Source organism: Phascolarctos cinereus, unplaced genomic scaffold (assembly GCF_003287225.1).
Source record: "Phascolarctos cinereus isolate Bilbo 61053 unplaced genomic scaffold, phaCin_HiC Scaffold_4;HRSCAF=312, whole genome shotgun sequence".
NCBI lineage: Eukaryota > Metazoa > Chordata > Mammalia > Diprotodontia > Phascolarctidae > Phascolarctos > Phascolarctos cinereus.
In genome coordinates this window covers 698,027,494-698,050,156 of record NW_027555847.1, presented here as the reverse complement: position 1 = coordinate 698,050,156, position 22,663 = coordinate 698,027,494, and the positions used below count along the sequence as shown (strand labels likewise).

Below are 22,663 nucleotides of genomic sequence, written 5' to 3'. Positions count from 1 at the left end.
CTCCAGTCCACTCTCCATAAAGTGGTTTTCTGAAAGTGCAGGTCTGACGTCACCCCTCCTTCCCCAATAAACTCCAGTGGCTGCCTGTTGTCTCCAGGATCAAATAGAAAATGCTCGGGTTGGCTTTGAACACCCTTCTGAGCCTACCTTTCCAGTCTTCTTCCACCTTCCTCCCTCATGTGAACTCTTTGATCTAGTGACACTGGCCTCCTGGCTGTTCCACAAACAAGACACTCCATCTCTGAGCTCTGGCCATTCTCTCTGGCCGTCTCCCATGCCTGGAATGCTCTCCCCATCCTGCAGTGACTACTGACCTCCCTGGCTTCCTTTGATTCCCTACTAAAATCCCACCTTCTATGTGAAGCCTTCACCCATCCCACCTTAATTCCAGTGCCTTCTCTCTCTTAATTATTTCCTATCTATCCTGTATATAGTTTGTTTTGTATTTATTTGTCTGTGTGTTATCTCCCCCATTAGACTATAAGCTCCTTGAGGGCAGGGACTGTCGTTTGTCTCTTTTTGTATCTCCAACCCTTAGCACGATGCCTGGCACATACTAGGTGCCTAATAAATGTTTATCAGTTGAATGGTTGAGATTTTCAGCATTTTTGTTCTGGTTTATTTTTATCTTCTTTCTGAACGTTTATGCCTCTTGTCACTTCTTAGTAACTTCATAACCCCATTCATTTCCTTTTTTTTTTTTTTGGCTAGGCAATAGGGTTAAGTGACTTGCCCAGGGTCACACAGCTAGCAAGTGTTATGTGTCTGAGGCCGGATTTGAACTCAGGTCCTCCTGAATCCAGGGCTGGTGCTTTATCCACTGCGCCACCTAGCTGCCCCTCATTTCCTTTTCTTAAGTGTCCCCAGTTCCATAGTCAAAGGCACCTGCCCTTCAGCCCCTGCCAATCATCAATTTGCCCTACCCACCAACCTACTCCATTGACTTGTTTTACCCTTTCATTGTCCCATTGATCTTTTCTTCCATTATCTCTTCTTCTTTTCCTTTTTGAATGTACCCATTCAGGAGATCTACTCCCTAATCCTCTGATAGCCTTTTTAATTGTGCTTGAACTGGACTCACTAGCTCTCCACCCCGCCCCCACCAACATCCCCCCTCTTCCCAGCCTCCCTCTAATGGTTGAGGGCACCACCAGCCTTCCAGCTACTCAAGCTCACACTCATCTGCTTATGTGTGTGTTCAACCCACACATCAAATCCATTATCATAGCTTATCATTTCTGCCTTAACAACATCTCCCATAAATATCCCAGTCTCTCTACTCACAAGGCCACCAAGTCAATAAGCATTAGTTAAGCACCTACTATGTGCCACGTACTGGGGCAAGGACTCCATCTCATCTGATTTTGTGTCTCTCCAAGCTTCTACCCCAGCACTTTGCATACAGCAGGTGCTAACTAAGTGACTGATATCACTTCGTATTGCTTAGATTGGGGCTGGGCATTGTCAGGCAGAGCCCGTAGACTCGACCGCCCTTACAGAAATGCATCAAATACACAGGGCCCATTGGAAATTGAGGGGATGCCCATCAATGGCTGGAAAAGTTGTGACACATGATTGTGATAGAATACAATTGTGCTGTGAGAAATGATAAAGGGGATGATTTCAGAAAAACCTGGAAGATTTATATGAGCTGATGCAAAGTGAAGTGAGCAGAACCAGGAGAACATTATACATGATAACAACAATATTATAACAATAATAAGCTGCAAAATATTAGCTACTCTGATCGATACAGTGATCCAAGACAATTCCAAAGGACTCATGATGAAAAATACTATTCATCGCCAGAGAGAGAACTGATAAGCTCTGAGTGCAGATTGAAGCATATCGTTTTTCACCTTCTTTATTTTTCTTCCTTTTTTCCCTCAACACAGACAATGTGGAAATGTTTTGCATGACTTCATAAGTATAATTGGTATCATATTTCTTGCCTTCGAAGAAGGTGAAGAAGGGGGTAAAGGGAGGGAATTTTGAATTGAAAACAAAAATTCTAAAATTAAAAAAAAAAGGAAGAAACAGGACCCTCTCAGGATAGCTTCAGCCTTGGTGAACAGAAAGCAACCAAGAAGTGATGGGGCACTCTTTGATGGCAACAGACAGTGCCAGGGGAGGCATGCCTACTGGGTGCCCATCAGAGAAGGGTATCAGTGTGCAAGCAGACTTAACTTTGGTTTAACTTGTAAGACCAGCTCTGTGACCACAGCCACTAAGCTGTCTGGGGATGTAAGCACACCATGAAGCCCCAAGGGCCAACTGTATATGCTGGCATGAATGTACAATGAATGGCCCAACTGGCCGGCCTCATCAGCCTGTACTCAGGCTTGTTTATTCCCTCTCTCCCCAGAAGCAGCTGTAATGGACTGTGCCCTGCCCTAGAGCTCATACACTTGGTGTTTAGTCATTTCCATTATGCCTGACTCTTCCTGACCCTGTTTGGGGTTTTCTTGGCAAACATACTGGAGCAGTTTGCCATTTCCTTCTCCAGCTCATTATACAGATGAGGAAACTGAGGCAAACAGGGTTAAGTGACTTGCCCAGGGTCACACAGCTAGTAAGTGTCCAAGGCCGGATTTGAGCTCATGAAGAAGAGTCTTCTGATTCCAAGCCCAGTACTCTATCCACTGCGCCAGGCAGCTGCCCCATGCTCATGAGCTAGGAAACCTCTACATTTGATTGAAAACCCCACTTCTCAACTTTTAGCATCCTACTATGTACATGTCCAACTATGTGGAAGCAATGGGTCTTTTCCTATTTGAAGGAAAGAAAGGAGACACTGACAGACTCGAAGCTGTGATTGATCCTGTTGGTGTTTGCGTGTGTGTGTTGTGATTTCAGGCCCGCCTTTCTGAAGGCTGCGGAGAACTTCACCCTCTTGATTAAGAACCACATCTGGTATCCCAAGTTTAATTTCACCAAGTAAGTGTTGGGGCGTCCGATGCCTGAAAGCCTGGACTCTGAAGCCTGGACCAGCCATGTACATGCCCTGGCCAGTCCTCCCAAACTAGAAAGGTCCCCGGGTAGACCGTGCCCATAGGTGGCCAGAGGAAGCTCATCGCCAGGGGGTTTGCCACCAGGGATGATTTGGGGGGTAGGGGAGGCCAAGCGTCTCCTAGGCCCGCCTCCTAAGACAGGCAAGTTGCCCATTGGCACTGACAGAGAGAGATGAGCTCATGAATTCTTGAAGGACATCATTAGGAAGAGCGTGTAGCTTGACCAGTATCTTGGAGGAATGCTATCCATGAGCCATTTCTCCCTCCCCCTCCCTTACCTCAAATCTCCCTTTTGCTCCCTCTCTATTCAGGAGGAATATCCTTCCCAACACCAGTGCCACTTACCTCAAGTCATGCATCTATGATACCAAGTCAGACCCGTTCTGCCCCATATTCCGTCTTGGCCAAATAGTGGAAAGTGGAGGACAGAGCTTCCAGCAGATGGCCGTGGAGGTAAGCGGAGGCTTTTTGTTCTGCCCCAGCTCTTCCCTGGAAGAGAACTTCGAGCATGACTCCATGGTGAAGACCTTCCTGGGACTGATAGCCACTCTCTAGCTAGTCAGCTGCTGCTGACCGAAAGTTCCATATGCCTCTTTAGTTGCTGCTGCCTTTTTAAAAAAAGTATTGATTTTTTTTAAAGTGATCAGGTGGCTTCAATATATTAGCCCCCTTCTGAGCTTTCCTCTGACCCCTAACCTTTTCTTGCTTTGGAACATGCAGGGAGGCATCATGGGAATTCAGATCAACTGGGACTGCAACCTGGACCGTTCCGCTTCTCACTGCATACCAAAGTATTCTTTTCACCGCCTTGACAACCAGGACTCTGACCACACTGTCTCCCCTGGCTATAACTTCAGGTGGGAGGGGTCATAGGGTATATTACTTATTGCTTGGATGCTTGGGGCGGGGGGGAGTTGGGGGAGAGGACAAACATTAGTGATCAGCTGGGATTAAGAAATATTATCCATTTCTAACATCTGTGCCCTTGGAGAACCGGGCCAGACACAGCATTGTGCAGGGCCAACCTCTTGCAACCAAAAGCAGTTGTAGCTAAATCCAGGCTGGATTTGGTGCGTGCATTTACAGATTAGTAGGCTGAGAGGCGGTCAGAAGACGAGAGGTTCGAATCTCGGCTGTGCCATGAGGACAAGTCATTCCATCTGTGGGAGCCTCATTTCTGCCTCAGTAAAATGCAGGAGATGGACTGAAGGTTCATCACCTTTTCTGGGTCCTGGACCCCTTGGGCAGACAGTTGGGGGAAGCCTGTGGACCCTTGCTCAGAATCATGATTTCAAATGCATAAATATGATACATAGAATTATTGAGAAAAACAATTATGAAATGCAGTTATCAACATTTTATAAAACCTAATCAATAGAGGCCAGGTTAAGAATCCATAGCTAGATGTCACAGGGGCTAACAGCACACAGGTATTAACTCTAGGGGGGTCCTACTGGTTATCTCACTAATGCTAACATTTTTGGTAAAGCAGTAATAGAGCTAGGTATTTTTGTTTTCCCCTCCCTTTCTGAAACAGCGCAACATGGGGCCATGTAAGTTTTTGTTGGTTTGGTTTTCCTGCGCAGCACCCCAGCCAGCTCCCCTGTTTGCATGCAAACTGTATCAGAGGCCCTGCTAGAAAATGTCTCCTGGAGTTTGAATGCAGATCGAAGCATACTATTTGCTATTTTTTTTCTTCTGTTGTGTTTCGTTTCCTCTTTCTGGTGGTTCCTCCTATTGGTTCTAATTCTTCCTTACAACATGACTAATGGGAAAATATGTTTAATGGGAATGTATATGTATAGCCTATATCAGATTGCATGCCGTCTTGGGGAGGGAGGTGGGGAGCGAAGGGGAGAAAAATTTAAAACTCAAAGCTTATGGACGTGATTATTGACAAATCAAAATAAATTAATTTGAAAGAAAGAAAAGAAAATGTCTCCTGGCCTTTGGAGCAGCATTCTGTGCTGTGCAGTCTCCCCCTTGTGGTGAATTGTCAGCTTAAACACCAGAGCCCCCAGTGAAGCGTCCAGTGGAAAAAAATTCTCTTTTACAGTGATGGCCCATGGGGCAACTAGATAGCGCAGCAGATAGAGCACTGGCCCTGAAGTCAGGAGGGCCTCAGACCAAACACTTGACACTTACACTTACTAGCTGTGTGACCCTGGGCAAGTCATTTAACCCCAATTGCCTTAAAAAAAATACATAAAAATACATACAATGATGACCCACCAACCAGCTCTGTCTTTGGAATGCAGAGGTGGTACCATGTCCATAAAGCAAGAATGGCCGTGCATGTGTCCCAGCAGAGGGGCTGGCACTGTGTGGACTGTCCACGCTTGCTCCCGATTTTCAGAATCTCTAGGCAGTTGCCCACCAGCTCAGTCTGTGGCCATGCAGGAAAGGCTTCCTGAGTGCAGGCACCAAGCTGAGCACTAGAGCACAGTGAAGTCAGCGATGGCCTCAGAACTCCATTTTCCAACCAGCCACAGGCAGTCACTGCACACAAGCTAAGTGGAGGCAGGTAGGACGTTTCATAGTTGGGTCACCTGATGCTTCTGGCAGATCCACAAGCCCTCAGTGAATGGCTTCGCCCCTTCCCCTTTTTCTTTCTAGAAAATGAAGGCCATGAAGTGGTGTTGCTTTTTTTTTTTTTAAAGGCAATTGGGGGGGGAAGTGACTTGCCCAGGGTCACACAGCTAGAAAGTGTCTGAGGCTGGATTTGAACTCAGGTCCTCTTGACTCCAGGGCTGTTGCTTTGTGCACTGCACCACCTGGCTGCCCCCTTGTGGTGCTGGCTTCTTGAAAAGGTCATTCTATACAAGCACAGAGGAGTGTGGTAACTTTCTGCTGTTCACTAAAGATTCCATAGAACTATCTAGTTGATACATCCTTTTAAAAATGTTTTTAATTCTTTAAGTGGTCAGATGGTCTTAATATAGAAATAACATTCAATGGGAAATGAATAGCATAGCCAGAGTTGGAACAGGGCCATGTACACAGTAAATACTTAATAAATGGAATTGGCACAGACCATGATGAGAACAGAGGGAGGAACTTTATGATGCCCGAGTCTTGACCCTCCCACCCTTGTGAGGACGGGTTTGTCATGGTCTCTTAGGTCAATTTAGAAAGAAGATGGGCAGCTAGGTGTTGTCATAGTATGTAGATCGAAGAACCTCGAATCTGGAAGACTCCTCTTCCTGAGTTCAAATTGGCCCTCAGACTTTTACTAGCTATGTGACTCTGGGCAAGTCACTTCACCCTGCTTGCCTCAGTTTCCTCATCTGTAAAATGAGCTGGAGAAGGAAGTGGCAAACCTCTCCAGTATCTTTGCCAAGAAAACCCCAAATGGGGTCACGGAGAGTTGGACCCAAATGAATTGACTGAACAAGAAAGAAAACACTCTTAACCACCAGAGAATGGACTCAACTCTCATACGTTCATCAAGTCCCCGTTATATGCCTCATACGAGCAAGGCACTGACTCTCTGCTGCATGATGTTGTATCTTTTTCAGGCCGATTGAATGGCACTCACTGCTGCTTCTTAACCCGCTACTCAGCATGAGCACATTGAGAAGTCCCAGGGTCAGTGAAGAGCCTGGGGCTCAGTTCTTCTAACATCTGTAGGGCTGTGCTAACAGATACGTGTTTCCTCCCCAGGTTTGCCAAATACTACAAGGATGCAAACGGCACCGAGGTCCGGACCCTCATCAAGGCCTACGGCATCCGCTTTGACACCATTGTCTTTGGAAAGGTAGAGTCCCAATCTCTCTCCTGTCTCAGCTGGTCTTCAGCCAAGCACCAGTCAACTAAACCTTGTGAGAGGCCGGAAGAGACACTTATCCTGCCCTTTTCTCTTCCCCTCTTGGCCCAATCTCAAATGTTTCTCATTTGTCAGGCTGGGAAATTCGACATCATCCCTACCATGATAAACATTGGCTCTGGACTGGCACTGCTTGGTGTGGTAAGCCTATATTTCCTCTATACTAACCACAATGGGAAGAAGGGAGGCACAGGTATGCCAGAGAGGTAAATCACATTGTAACCACTGAGCCCCTTTGGACATAAGGGACTGATCCCATGTCTCTTCACTTCATCTTCCCTCCCCATAATCCTTCCCTGCAGCCAAGCTGGGCAGAGTGAACACCTAGTCTGCTTCCCAGAGGTGCTGTCATCCCAAAGTAGAATGATGCCAGCAGGTCACCAAGCAGAGGGTAGATGATCATTTGTCAGGGACATTGTGGGCAGGGCACGGTGGCCTCTGTGGCCCTCTTGGTCTGTTGGGTCATATAACTAATTCTCTGATCTGTTCTTTTAATATGAGATTTTAGGAACCGTAAGCATCCAGGGGGGCTCCATTGTAGATGGGTAGGGATCTGGACTTGGAGTCTGGAAGATCCAAGTGTGACTGCTGCCTTGCACACTCTTAACCATGTCGTCATTGAGTCATTGCAGTTATGCCCGACTCTTCAAGACCCCATTTGGGGTCTTCTTGCCAGAGATATGGAATGGTTGGCCATTTCCCTCTTCAGCTCATTTGGCAGATGAGGAAACTGAGGCAAACAGGGTGAAGTGACTTGCCCAGGGTCACACATCTAGTAAGTGTCTGAAGCTAGATTTGAACTCAGATCTTCTTGCCTCCAGTTCTGGCACTCTATCCACTGCACCACCTAGCTGTGTAACCCAGAGCAAATCATCTCTTTTCTCTCAACCTGTTTCCTCATCTGCAAAATGGAAATAATTGGAGAAGGAAATGGCAAACCACTGGAGTAGCTTTGCCAAGAAAACTCCAGATGCGGTCACGGAGAGATGGGCATGACTGAACAACAACAATAAACAGGACCGGTAACAATAGCGCCTACTTCCCAAGATTGTATGATCCGCTAGGATAGTCAACCCCATGCTCCACACCTTGGAGTACTGTTTGCTAGCCGTTATTAACATGAAGGGAGGGGAGTGAATAGTCTAAGTAGCATTAAACAAGAGGGGCAAAGTCACTCTGACCTTCTGTTATTTCTTTGTCATCAATTCAGGCCACAGTCCTGTGTGATATTATAGTCCTGTATTTGATGAAAAAGAGGTTTTACTACCGAGAGAAAAAATACAAATATGTAGAAGACTACGAGCAGGTAAATCGATCCCTTCCAAACTTCACAGGAGAAATGAGCCGAGATAGACTCTTGCTTTCACCTTTAGGCTCTTAGGAGAAGAGAAAAAGTGATATGGGGAATGACTTGATTCCTACGGCCGTCATGGTGAGGACTCTCAAAGTGGATGAATAAGTGAAGGAAGAAGCATTTATTAAGCACTTACTAAGGATGCAAAAGCAAAGACAGGCTGTGCCCTCAAGGAGCTTACATTTCTGAAAGGGAGACAGCACACATGGGGGAGTGGTGGCCAAAGAGGAGCGTTTTGGTCCTGAAAGTTTCAGGGACGCTAATTGGAGCCATAGGAGACTAGGTTGGCACGTTCCATCCAGGAACAGTGCCAGAGTTGATGATGGCTCCAGACTTAGTGAGGGAGAAGAGAAGGAACTCAGGCAGTTGATGAGATTGTCAAGGAGATGATAGGAGAATAAGGAGTAAAGTGAAATACAGTTGGGGCTAATAAGGCCAGAATAATCTGGCCAGAATCAGAGCCACACACAGGTGAAAGGTGTGCCATCTCAGCAGCACATTTGATCATTCAAAGCAAGCCCACAGAGCGGACACCTTTGCTGCATGGGAGTTACTTGTCTTTCTTTGTAGGGGCTTGCAGAAGCGTTTAGAACTGAATAACATAGTCCCGTGGCATCCAGGACCAGATTCAGCCCTATCCTTGCACTGCCCTGGGAGTTCTCGCCTCTGCAGAATGCCAAGGAGGGAAAAATCAGCTGCCCTTGGGGAGAAGGCTGGTCCTCCTCCTGAGGCCTCGACTCACTCCTCCTTCTGCATCTCCAAGATTGCTGTCCTAAGGGTCACGTGATGGACCTTCATTTGCCCAGTAAATGGGCTGTTACTTGGTCCTGTTTTGCTGCTCAGGGTTGGCATTGCTTTCTGTGGTAACAGCCTGAAAGCTGTTGGCCCTATCCAAGCATAATAACATCGATGCATCTTATGGGACTTGGAATAATCCTTTTCAATGCTTTCTTTCCTCCAAAGCTTTGAGCTACCTTAGCCTCTAAAAAAGGCCCCATTCTCCCAGCTTTTGACAACAATATCTCTTAAACTAAACGCACAAGTTTAAATACTTTTGAGGGAAAGACCACCTGAGATCACCCAAGATTAGAGGGTCCCTTGAGCTCTTCGCAGCTCACTTGTTTCCTATGAGCCAGAGAAACCGTCCATGCTGTTATGATTTATATTTAGGAATATTTTTCCTTGTTCTGATTCCTTTGTAACTAAAGACCTGAAAAAATTAAATGTGATCTGTTTTATCAGTTGGCAATATTGTATAACTGTAGGCTAAAGCTTCCATAGGGTTTAGAGCTGGAATGAATCTTAGTCCAAATGAATATAATATAGCTGTTTGGCAGATGTGAAAACTGAGGCCCAGAAAAAAAAAGAAATGACTGCCATAATTCAGATAGGTAGGGATTAACAGAGCAAGGACTGAAACCCAGATCTCCAATTTCAAATCCAGAGTTCCTTCCACCACCATGGGCTACTTCTGTAGCGTCACTGGGTTCAGTGATCATTTCTATAGAGATAATTTTCAGATCTATTTATCCAGCTCTAGTTTCTCTCCTGAGTACCAGTCACACATTATCCACTGCCTTTTGGACAGACCAAATTAGGGGTTCTGTAGGTGTCTCAAACTCAACACAACTCATTATCTTCCCCCATCCACCCTCCAACACAAATTCTACCCTGTTCCCAACCAGGAAAGGCATTGCCAAGGGCCCTGTTATCGTCTAAGTTACCTAGGCTCCACATTTTCAGTACTGTGTTCAATTCCTGACTCAAACTTAGCCCACATATCCAGTGTATTATCAAGTCTTATCCTTTCTGACAATTAATAAACATTTACTAAGTAACTACTATGTACCAGGCACTATGCTAACTAAGCACTGAGGATACAAAAGGGCAAAAGACAATTCCTGCCCTCAAAGAGCTTACAATCTAATGGGGGAAATAAGATGCAAACAAATATATGCAAAGCATGCTATATACAGGATAAATAGGAAATGATTAACAGAGGGAAGGCACTGGAATTAAGAAGGGATGGGGAAGGCTTCCTGTAGAAAGTGGGGGTTTAGTTGGGACTTAAAGGAAGCCAGGGAAGTCAGTGGGAGTGGAAGAGGGAGAGCATTCTAGCATGGGAAACAGTGGAGAGATAGAAAGTCTTTTTCTTGGAATAGCCAGGAGGCCAGCGTCACTGTTTCAAAGAGTTCATATAGGAAAGTAAAGGGGCCAGATTAGGAAGAGCTTTAAAAGTCAGACCAAAGATTTTTTATTTGATCATGGACATAATAGGGACTCACTAGAGTTTATTGAGTGGATAGGTGACATGATCTGACCTACATCTTACAAATATCAATGTGACAGCTGGGTAGAAGAAGGACTGGCCTAGACAGAATCTTGAGTCCAGCCATGGGGTATGGCAGCCTGCACCAAGACGGTGGCAATATCAGAGGAGTGAAGGGGGTTTACCAAAGAAGTTACCAAAGTGAAATCACCAGGTCTTGGCAACAGATTGGATGTGGCAGGGTAGGTAGGGGAAGGTTGAGAGAGAGTGAGGAGATGAAGATAATACCTAAAGGGTGAGTCTGGGTGACTGGAAAGATGACCACGTCCTCAACAGTAAAAGGGAAGTTAGGAAAAGGGGAAGATTTAGGAAAGAGAATGAATCCAGTTTTGGACATGTTCAGTTTAAGATGTCTATAGGACATGCAGTTTGAAATGTCTAATAGACGGTTGGGAAATTAGAGATCAGGAGAGAGATGTTAGTGCTGGATAAACATCCAAAAGTCATCTGCATAAAGATGATCATTGAACCTATGGGAGGTGATGAGATCACTAAGTTAAATATTATAGAAAGAGAAAAGGACCCTGGACAGAGCTCTGGAGGACATCCATAGTTAGCAGGTATCATTGAGGCAAAGAAGGAGCAGTCAGACAAGTATAAGGAGAACCCAGAGATAGTGGTGTCCCCAAAACCTAGAGAGTATCAAGAAGAGGGTGATCAATGGTATCAGAGGCTACAGAGAGGTCAAGACAGATGAGCATCGAGACATTATCAGATTTGGCAATTAAGAGATCAGTGGTAGCTCTGGAGAGAGCAGGTTCAGTGGCATGATGAAGTCACAAACCACATTATAAGGGGTTAAGAAGAGAGTGAGAGGAAAGGAAATAGAGGGACAGATTATAGGCTATAGACACCAAAGGGAAGAGAGACAGAGGATAATGACTCTCAGGAATGGATTATAAAATGAGGAATTTTTGAGGATGGCCAGACAGGAGCATGTTTGTAGGCAGTAAAGACAGAAGATTAGTGAGAGAGGGGGTAATCTGGAGAAGATAGGAATGGGGTCACTTGTGCATGTAAAGCAGTTTGCCTAGGCAAGGAGAAGGGCCACCTCTTCATGTGAGACAAAGATGAAAGAAGAGATAGTGGAAACAGCAGCCTTTTGGAATTCTAACCGACAGGTGCCGTAGAGAACAAGGTGACTACGAGACTGGTGATTCGAGACCACCACTTGACTCAAATGTTGTACTCCTTTGCTGGATGGTTAATAAAATGACATGCTGCCTTTATGTATGCTTAGGGCCTACCCCATACAGGCATCTACCCTGATACTACCTCTGTCCCCTCCATCAAGAACAGCATTCTTCTGAAGCTCTCTAGTCGACTTTTATATTTGCCTTTTATAACCACCTTGGTGTGGTACATAGTAAGCACTTAATGAATGTTTGTTGACTGACTGACTCTATCCCTTGTTGGGACAAGAATGGTTATAAACATATCTCTTCCTAGTCAAAGGTCATAGGTGAGTGAAGGAAGAAGCATTCATTAAGTGTTTACTATGCCAGGCACTATACTAAGAGCTAGGGATACAAGTACAAGCAAACAAGACGGTCCCTGCCCTCAAGGAGCTTATAGTCTAATGGTAAAGGCAACACATAAGGGAAGCCAGAAAGGCACGGATGGGACTGTCAGCCTGGTTTGGAGACATTCAAGAAGTGATGAAGTTGCCTGGTATGAAGCAAGGTAAGAGGAAAGCTCAGCTGTCAGAGGGGACAGAGTGAGCATAGGGTGAGGTGGGAAGGAGTTGAGGAGCATGCCCAAAGGGTAGGGAACGCTTTGAGTTAGAAACAAGATCTGGAGCTGGAAGGGGCCTTTGGGGCCAGCCCCACCATTTTACCAGCGCAGTAAATGATGTTCAGTGAAGTTCAGAGAGGTTAAAGGATTTACCCAAGGTCACACAGTCAATTAGTATGAGGAAGAATTTGAATTCAGGTCTTCCTGACCTCAAGTCTATCCACTACACTATGCTGTCTTTGTCTTGTGATTTTAATGATGTGACCTTTTATATCCGTTCAGGTTAGGTGGGTGGTGAAAACAGAATCCCAGCAGTCAAAAGAAGAACTATTTGCTAAATTCCTATGGCCCAGAGCAGCCCTTCTTTGACAATTTTCCAACTTTCTGACCAGAGATTCTTAATCAGGGGTCCATGAACTTTTTTATAAAATTTTGATAACTATTTCAATATAATTGATTTCCTTATAATTCTGTGTATTTTATTTTATGCATTTAAAAACATGATTCTGAGAAGGGGTCCATGGGCTTCTCTAAATCACCAAAGGGCTCTCAAACACAAAGAAGACGAACGAGAGCCCCTTCTCTAGAGTAGACTGAAAATATTTCAATATCACTTCCAATTGACCCTGAACATATCTCATATGTATCTCCTTGCATGTCATCTCCCCCATTTGAAACTGTAAGCTTCTGGAGGGCAGGGACTGTTTTTGCCCTTTGTGCTCCCAGCCCTTAGCATAGTGTCTGACACATAGTAGGTGCTTAACAACTGCTTGTAGAGTGACCCTAAGCTCCAGCTTCCTTATCATTCTGATCTAACATGGTAAGGGTCAAAAAGGGCCTTGCTTGAGCTCAGATCCTGCCTCGTAATATCCTGTCTGTGTGATCTTGGACAAGTCTCTCTCCGGACCTCTTTCCTTGTCTATAAAAATGAACTGAGAGGCTTTTAAGTTCCCCTCCAGCTCCAAATCTGTGATCTTATGAATGCATGGCAAGAATGGTCCTGGGGGAGAGGGGGAAGAGCCTGTGCTTCCCACAGTCCTGTTAGCCCCACCTTGTATTGTTGTTGGAGAGCTTAGTCCATGGAATCACACCTCCATCTGTTGGGCCACTCGAATATTGCTTCTAAGGTTTCTGAGGGCCGGGTGACCTCACCTTCAAAACTATTAGCATAAAAACAGGAGTGAAAGACGATTTCATCTAGTACCTTGGCCCCAGGTCAACCTCCCCCTCCTCCAGTCTTTGGATCGGATCCTGTGATCAAGACGTTCCTCTGGGGTCCCTCTTCCCTTGTTTCTATTCAAAGTTGCCCATTTTATGGGGCATCTCAGCAGCAGCTGGCAATAGTGAGGTTCTCTGCTAGAAAGGGCCACAGGTAGGGTTTTTACTGACATTTATGGAATCAGCCAACAAGCATTTTGTTTTTACTGTGTGCCAGGCACAGTGCTAAGCTCTAGAGATACAAAGAAAAGCAAAAAACAAACAAACCATAAAAACCAGTCCTTACCCTCAAGGAGCTCACATTCTAACAGGGGAGTGAGTCAATTCAATTAACATATATAAAGCACCCGCTATGTGCCAGGCACTGTGCTAAGTGTTGAAGATACAAAGATAGGCAAAAAAAAAAGTCCCTACCCTCAAGGAACTCACAATCCAGTGGGGGAAACAATACATAAAAAGCTGAAAGGGAGGTGGGAGAGAGGTTATCCAGCACAGAGGAAGGATGAAATCTAGAGGAATGCAGAAATGATGAGAAGGTGGCCCTGGGCACCAGCCTTAAATAGAGGCACTCTCTGATGTCCACCTTCCATCTGCTCCAATCAGAGCAAGGTGGCCCAGGGCACAGGTACTTAAGAGCTATGAGCTTCAGGGATGGTATGATCTTCAGGGTGATGAGATTCTGGAGACCATGACGAAGTCCGGAGATGGTAATACACAAGTAACGAAACATACAAGATATACTGAGTGTCCCAAGTCTTAGAACAGTTTTTTTTAATTGCTTTACTATATTTTATTTTATTTTTTGGAGGTTTTGGGGGGTTTGGGGGTTTGGTTTTTGTTTTTTTTTTGGTGAGGCAATTGGGATTAAGTGACTTGCCCAGAGTCACACAGCTAGTGAGTGTCATGTGTCTGAGGCCGGATTTGAACTCAGGTCCTCCTGACTCCAGGGCTGGTGCTCTATCCACTGTGCCACCTAGCTGCCCCTATCTTTATTTTATTTATTTTGAGTTCCAAATTCTCTCCCTCCCTCCAGCCCATCCCCCACCCATTGAGAAGGCAAGCAATATGATCCCCATTCTACATCTAAAGTCATGCAAAACATTTCCATATTAGCCATATGGGGGGGGGGGAACCAAGGAAAATAAATGAAAAAAAATGTTTCAATTTGCACTCAGAATCCATCAGTCCTCTCTCTGGAAGGGAACAACATATTTCATCATGAGTCCTTTGGAACTGCCTTGGACCCTTGTGTTGATCAGAGTAGCTAAATCTTCCATGGTTAATTATCATTACAATATTGCTGTTTGTTATTCAGTTATTCAGTCATTTTTCAGTTGTGTCTGCCCTAGTGGAGTTTTCTTTGCAGAGATACTGGACTGGTCTGCCATTCCCTTCTCTAGCTCATTTTACAGTTGAGGAAACTGAAGCAAACAGGGTGAAGGGACTTGCCCAGGACCACACAGTTAGTAAGTGTCTGAGACTGGAGTTGAACTCAGGTCTTCCTGACTCCATGCCCAGCGCTCTATCCACTGCCACCACCTAGCTGCCCCAATATTGCTGCTACTGTATACTATGTTCTCCTGGTTCTGCACACTTCTTAGTATAGTTTTAAGCTTTAGTAGCCTGGTATATCTGAGATTACCTCCCATATACAGATACCAGAGGGCATTGTATCGTTGGCTGAGAAGAGGGTTGGGGGCAGGGGAGGCTGGAAAGGTCTGCATAAGGTGGGATTTTAGATGAGTCAGATCCTGTCTCTGTCACTTGCTGTGACCCCAGAAGCCCAGGAAGCTAACATCCCAGGCACGGGGGACAGCCAGTATAAAGGCACATAGTGTGAAGTGGGAGGAAGAGCAAGGAAACCTACATCCCTGGATCCTAGTGTGTGGAAGAAATAAAGCAGAAGACTAGCATTCCCTTCAGGAGATGGATGGAGTGTCTTGTGATGTGAGGAACTGCAAATAGGCCAATGTCAATGGATCATGGGGTAGGCAGGGGGAGTTTAAGGAAACTGGAAAGTTGGAAGAGTCCTTGTAGGGCCAAACACAGGATTTCTCTTTGATCCCAGATGGATGGAGGAAGTCAAGCAGTGTGGCAGAACCTACCTGGGATTTAGGAAGACCTGGTTTCAGGGTATCCCTCAGTGAGATCCTGGGTAATTTCGTAACCTCTCAATGCACCAGGCAACTAAAGACAATTTGTAGACCAGACGCCAGAACAACACAAACAGAGGGAATGTCTTCACTGGGATTTTCCTACACTCAATCACAGGCCCGATTAAAAAAGCCACACATCCAAAGCAGTTGGAAGAGAGATGAAGCCCTTGGCTGGCATGAGCAAGATGAAGGGCTGCAGAAAGCACCTAAAATATGTTTCCACTCTCCTAAGCACATTGCTAGGAAAGGAGCGGAGAGCCCACTGGCACTGACTCAATCCCCACCCTTCTGCTCTTCTCAGAAGCTTGCAGCTAGGATTCACCCTCTCACTCTGGGCACTCTCCTCCCTGGGTTTCCATGACACTGTTCTCTCCTGGCTCTCCCGCCTGTCTGACTGTGCTTTCTTAGTCTCTTTTGCTGGACTATCTATGTCCCACCCTTTGTCCCAGTGCCTAGGAAGCCTTCAGCCCTCCGTCACTTAAATCCAATTCACTTGCATGTCACAGCATCCCCACCCTGACTGCAAGGTCCTCTTTGAAAAGAAAGGACAAACGACAAACACCCAGGGCCTACATCAGGGCTGTCCTGGGCCCTTCTCTGTCTACCCTTTCTTGGTGATCTCATCAATTTCAATGGGTTCAATTATCATTATAGTAATAGCTAGCATGTAGAGAGTTCTTTAAAGTTTGCCAAGAGTTTCACAAATATCTCATTTGGTCCTCACAGCAACACTGGGAAGTAGGTGCTATCATTGTTCCCATTTTACAGATGTTATTGTACGTCCTCCATTCTCAAAGAGAACCGATGACATCAGGAGGTCAGATGTCTTGACTTGCAAACAAATTGGATGTAAGTGAGGCAGAGCCATGCAAAGTTATCAGTCTCACTCTCTCTCTCTCTCTTTTTTTTTTTTGGTGAGGCAATCAGGGTAAAGTGACTTGCCCAGGGTCACACAGCTAGTAAGTGTCAAGTGTCTGAGGCCAGATTTGAACTCAGGTCCTCCTAACTCCAAGGCCACAGCTCTATCCACTGTGCCATCTAGCTGCCCCAGCCTTACTCTCTCTTCCAGAGTGATCAGAGTCCAGTGGCAAGACATAGATCAAGACCACTGGCAGTGGCCCCCTTACAGTTGAGAAAACTGAGGTAAACAGCAGTTCAGTGACTTGCCCAGGATCACACAACACGGTGAGTGTCTGAAGCGGCATTTGAATTCAGGTCTTACTGATTTCAGGTATAAAGCTCTATTCACTAGCTATACCTTAAATTTTACTTAAATTAAAATTTTGTTTTATTTTAAAGATGATTTAAAAAATTATTTTATGCCGATGATTCCAACCCTCATCCTTCCTTAAAATTCCAGTCCCATATCAACTACTGTCTGCATGACTTCTCTCCTCTGCCATTGTTACCAGCCTGGTGCAGTCCCTCATCTCCTCATCCCTGGATTCCTTCAATAGCTGCTAGTGGGTCTGCTTCCCTCACCCTCCTCTAGTTCAGTCTCCACCCAACTGTCAAAGTGATCCTCCTAAAGCCTGACCACGTCATCAGCATCACCATCACCCCCTTTCAATAAACTACAGGGACTCCCCGCTGCCTCTAAAAGGGGATGTAAAATCCTCTATTTGGCTGTGAAAGCCCCCCTAAGCTGGCCCTCTCCCACCTTTCCAGTCTTCTTATACCTTACTCCCTGCCATATTCTTCAATCCAGTGACGCTGGCCTCCTGACTGGTCCTCGAACAAGACACATCGTCTCTGATTCTCCCATGCCTGGGATGCTGTCCCTCCTCATCCTCACCTCCTGGCCTCCCTGGCTTCCTTCAAGTCCCAGATAATATCTTACCTCCTACAGAAGACCTCTCGCAGTCCCTCTTAATTCTAGTAGCTTCCCATAATCCCCAGTGAGTGCTGCATATAGCATATTTGCACATATTTGTTGGCTTGTGATGGCTAGCATTTATGTAGAACTTTCAGGTTTCCACAGCTCTTTATAAATGTATCTCATTTGATCTTCACAACAGCCCTGGGCAGTAGGTGCTACTACTACTCCCATTTCACAGATGAGGAAACTGAGTCAGGTCAGATTTGAACTTTGGGTCTGGCTCAGGGTCCTTAGTAGGCACTAAATAAATACTTGTCTTGACATGCTAGACATTTTGACCTGGAAATTCCATGTCGCTGATATTATTTGGTCAGTCCCTCCACTCTTTATCACCCCATTTTGGGTTTTCTTGGCAAAACCACTGGAGTGGTTTGCCATTTCCTTCTTCAGCTCATTCGCCAGATGAGGAAACTGAGTAAAACAGGGTAAAGTGACTTGCCCAGGGTCACACAGCTAGTAAGTGTCTGAGGCTGGATTTGAACTGATGAAGATGAGTCTTCCCGACTCCAGGCCCTGCACTCTATCCACTAAGCTGCCTCTGGGCTTCTTAAGCTCATTTCCAAAACTGAGCTCATCTTTTCCCCAAAACCCATTTCTCTCCCTAACATCCCTATTTTTGTTGAGAGTTATCACTCAGCCTCCTTCCAGTCACCTTAGTTCACAATCATTCACAACTCTCCCCTGTGTATACACAGTATTTCACTTCCCTTCCCTTTTCAGTTGCCAAATCTTATCAAATTCTGCCTCCATGTGACTGGCTTCACTCTCCTCTCTCCACTCACACAGCTAGTAAACTCCCTAGTTCCATCCCTCCTCACATCTCTTAATTACTTCAGCCTAATTCCTTCAGGCTTTCTTCTCCAATCCAGCTCCCCAAAATTAAATACACAGATATTTGTAAGGGATGGTTCTGCTCACACCACACCTTTACTCAAGAAACTTCAATGGCTCCCCTTTGAGTTCTGGGATCACATATCAACTCTTCTATTTGGCACATAAGCCCCTGACATTCTACCTCCAACCTATCTTTCCAGACTGACCCACCCCCCATCCCACAACAGGTGCTTGTTGAATTGAAAGGGAATGGCCGTAAATTTGTATATTTTTGCATTGGTATATAAGCCCCTTGAGGGCAGGGGCTGTTTTTGCCTTTCTTGGTATCCCCAAAATTTAACACAGCACCTGACTTAATAGCAACTTGTTCATTTATTGATTGTATCCGCCAATATGAAGAATTCAGAGAAGCACGAGAAAATTTATATGAACTGAGGCCAAGGGAAGTAAGCAGAAACCAGAAAACAAGACACACGGCAACTCCAATAATATAAAGAAAACCTGGAAACACTGAAGGAGGTTGGAATCTGAGGAGAGGTTATAATAATCACACCAAAGAGCAAGACTACTTCGCTATCTGTTTATTCAAGTTTACAGAGAAGCTTCAACATCTGTGGAAAAACACCAAAGTTTCATTTTCTCTTAAGTTCATGTAATTTAAGTGATAAATACACAGTATTTAACTTTGTACACCTGATAAAAGGAAAAATGCATAGTAAAAAGGACGAGGAATGAACAGGCATCGGGCATTAAATTAACCACAGAATCAAAAAGGCAGCAGCAATCTCTCAAAACCTGTCGAATCCAGGGAACCATAGAGAAGATGGAAACAAAGACAGAATCAGTCTTTCTTTTCCATGGTATTTCTGGAGACGCGCCTAACATTTAAAGGAACTCTTAAGCTCACGGCTGCCAAAAAAAAGAGAGAGGCAATCCTAACCTAGGGAGGGGAGAGTCACACGTTATATTCTAATATTGGGGACCTGCATGGCCTACACATTGCCACCGGAAGGAAACATGAAGAGAGGCAGAGAGAGAAAAGAGGCGCATGAGGTGGCCAGAGCTTCTAGCCTCTGATGCTAACCTGGAGGCTCCCTCCTCCCACTCCTCAACCCCCTACTCACACATACACAAGCTACCTCCACCAAACTGTGACCTCCAAGACAGAAGGTTGGCAGAGTGATGAAAACAGGCTCTAGGATCACTGATTTAGGAGCTGGAAAGGGCCCTTCCTTGATTTTACACATGAGGGAACTGATGTCCAGAGAAGTGATGGCCCAAGGTTATTACATAAGCCATACAGGACAGAACCAGGATTTGAACCTAGGTCCATCTTCTCTGTCCTCCTTCAAAGCAGGGGAAAGAAAGGCTGAGTACCCTTTTCTTCCATGCTTGTATTTACCCAATTGCTGTTTGGACTTTTAAAAAGCCCAGCGTACTCAGTAGTCACTCCATCTTCCTTAATAACTGTGCTATTTTTAAGGACTTGAACTCCAAAGAGTTTATGCCAATGAAAGGCTGTAACCCTTGAGTGCCCCCTGCCTATACTATCCATGAAAACCCCTTAGTGTGGGGTTGACCTAGACAGAGTGACGAATCTGAAGTCAAAGGTTCTGGGTCTGAATCCTGCGCCTGCCGACTTACCATCTGTGTGCCCTCCAGCCTCAGTTTCCTCATCTGTAAAGTAAGGGGAGGGAGTTGAACTGGATGACCTCTAAGGTCCCTTTTAGCTCCAAATTCCTGATCTTTGGCTGACCCGCAGCACAGACATCAGAAACTGCAGTGAGGCCCAGGCCCCTGAAACTGTGCAAAGCCACAGCACTGCCCAATGCAGTGGTGTAAACAAGAGGGAGATTCGATGCAATGTACTGCTTGGCCACCTCACACACACTGGAACTAGGAATAAGGTTAACAGTCATCACTTCCAAAAGGTGCTTATCACGAGCTAACCACTTACCAACAACAGGAGGTGGATCTCAGATTTGTGCAGGGATTTGTCATCCATTTTAAAATGTGCTGGAGGAGGAAGTATTCTGTGGTCAAGGACAATCAGGAAACAGAGTTAATGGTCGGATGGCAGAGTGGCAAACAGTCTGACTCAGCCCTTGGCTTTCCTGACCTTGTCTCTCTCTGGATGTCCAGAAAGTCTGCCTAAGCAATACTCAAGGGAAAAGGGATGGAGCCCAAAGCCTATGGGAGTGAGGAGGTGAGGGCACCAGGCCCAACCTGTCTCTGTGGCTACTGAGCCATTCAGACTAGAGGAAAAAGCATCGCCAAGAAAGTGGCCTCAGGCACCTGGACTATTCCTCCTTCCTCCGGATCAAACTCTCAAACTGTAGAAGAAAGGTGTGCTTTGAAGCCAAGAAACAAAGGTGGAACCTTGCTAATTCCCCTTCGCTTGGGGCTTCAGATGGGACCAACCTGTGTCTCTGGCGGGAAGCAGATTCCAAGCTAAAAAAGAATGCATAGTCATGTTCTTGGTGAGAAGAGAAAAAGGAAATTATCCCAATTTCCCGCCACCAGGAAGAACATCTCAATGTGTCAGCCGAGACCTGTCTCACCTGTCACCTGGGGACTGTTCCAAGTGCCCACAATCTCCTCCAGGAGTAGACCACAAGTGATCCCGTGGCTTCCTGTGGAGGTTTCACAGCAGGGTTTGCAATCGGCATGACTGCTGAGAGGAAGCTTCCTACACAGCCCCACCACAAGTGAGCTGTAGTAACTCACCAGCTATACAGCCAGCTAGTATAGAAGGTGGAAACAAGACACGAGCAGCCTCCTGGGTATACCAGCGAAGACGCTGGAGAGGGAGACACCGGCCCAGCAGTTGGAAAGCCCCCATCCCCTGTCGGAAGCTCTGAAGAGAGCACTTTTTTGAAAACCACTAAGCTGATGTCTAGACAATTTTTGAACTCTACATTCTAAGATATTCAAATAAGTAAAAATCTTAAGCCATGTAATGTACATGGAAGTGTTGGATTTCACCCTGAATTTTAAAGTTAATAGTATATAAACCTAGTAGCTCAGTAACCTATTTCAGAAATGCACTCTCGCTGCTGCCCTTTGAAAACTGACTAAAAGCAACAGATTGAGCCCCCACCCCTGGGGGACCACGCCCCCCCCCCCAGCCCTGCTGCTGCTGCTCTCCCTCTCCCTACTAAGCCACTCACGCAGAACTCGGAGCCCTTTGAGAAATTTGTTTTTCCTGACTAAGGTATTCATATGTCCAAAAGTTTTGGGGGGGTTCCCCTCAAAAAATAAGGAATACCCTTCACCAGTGAAGGAGGGAGGTGAAGGCAAACCGAAGTCCTTGGAATGAATGAGACTCGTCTGGGCTATTCAGACTCAGCCCGAAGCCCGGCGCCCTTTGGGGAGGAGGTGAGTCAAGACCCGGAGGTGCTAACGTTTCCCGGGTGGTGGCGTCCCTGGGGCCATCCGCCTTTGCTGTTTGCTCCTCCAGCTTTGCGAAAGCATCGCAGTTGACGCGACTTGAAATATTTGGCATCCAGACTTTTTCTCCGAAGGAGTCGCCTCCTCCACCCCCTCCCCTACAGTGTCAGGCTGGGGAGCCTGCAGCTCCTCTCTCTAGGCCCTCCTGCCAGCCGAAGGCCAACGTTCGAGTCACGAAGCAGATGCCATGCCTCCCCCCGCCCCCCACCCCTTAAAACGACAACGGAAAAGAAACAACCAGAGATGACGGGCAACGCTTTACACAAGTGGTCATTTTCGGTAGGACATGCGGCGATGGAGACAGGATGCGTTGGCGGCACGGGGCCCCGTGGAGGCGAGCAGGCCGGGTGCCCAGCCGGTGTTATTCAGGCTCCATGGCTGCCTCTCCCGGCGGAGGCAGCGGCCGATGCCCGTTATCCACCAGGGCGGCCTTCTTCACCACACCACCTCCTCCTCTCCGACATGCGGCAGGTCGGTGCACCTGAGGCTGTCTTCGCTGCCTTGCTTCCTGCTCGAAACAGAAAACCAGCGGTCAATGAGGCTTTCTCCTCCCCGCCCGCGGCGCCCCAGGGAAGCTGCCACTTGGGCCCACCCAGCCTGGACCCCAGAGGCAGCACGTTCCGGACTGTTCCCCTCCCCTCGGCTGGCCTGGAAACAGGCTTCTTCTGTTCTCTCCTGAAGTCCAGCAGAGGGCAAAGGACAGACTTGGTGGTTGGACTGAACGGAAATGACTCCTGATTGGGTGATCGGAATGGGAACAAAGAAGCCATATGAAGAGGTATGGTGTTAAGAGCGCCGGACTGGGGTCCGAGCACCTAAGCTCAAACCATATCTCTGCTGCTCATTATCAGTTTGACCTCGGGTAAGTTCCA

General features: G+C 46.3%; 2 protein-coding genes across 4 annotated transcripts in view; one reads left to right on the top strand and one right to left on the bottom strand.

Moving 5' to 3' along the window:
- The window catches only part of P2RX4 (purinergic receptor P2X 4), a 32,214-nt gene extending 22,785 nt beyond the window's left edge, over positions 1 to 9,429 (top strand). Inside the window, exons 6-12 of one of the 3 annotated variants that reach the window (XM_020970243.2) lie at positions 2,857 to 2,937; positions 3,323 to 3,464; positions 3,732 to 3,868; positions 6,675 to 6,768; positions 6,913 to 6,978; positions 8,048 to 8,143; positions 8,762 to 9,429. In XM_020970243.2, coding sequence (XP_020825902.1) covers positions 2,857 to 2,937; positions 3,323 to 3,464; positions 3,732 to 3,868; positions 6,675 to 6,768; positions 6,913 to 6,978; positions 8,048 to 8,143; positions 8,762 to 8,791 — 646 coding nt within the window. In that variant the 3' untranslated portion in view covers positions 8,792 to 9,429. The other 2 variants (XM_020970242.2, XM_020970244.2) reach the window with 2 other exon arrangements.
- A 9,478-nt stretch (positions 9,430 to 18,907) lies between these two features.
- The window catches only part of CAMKK2 (calcium/calmodulin dependent protein kinase kinase 2), a 64,108-nt gene continuing 60,352 nt past the window's right edge, over positions 18,908 to 22,663 (bottom strand). The window contains 1 exon segment of the mRNA XM_078154288.1: positions 18,908 to 22,299. Coding sequence (XP_078010414.1) covers positions 22,153 to 22,299 — 147 coding nt within the window. The 3' untranslated portion in view covers positions 18,908 to 22,152.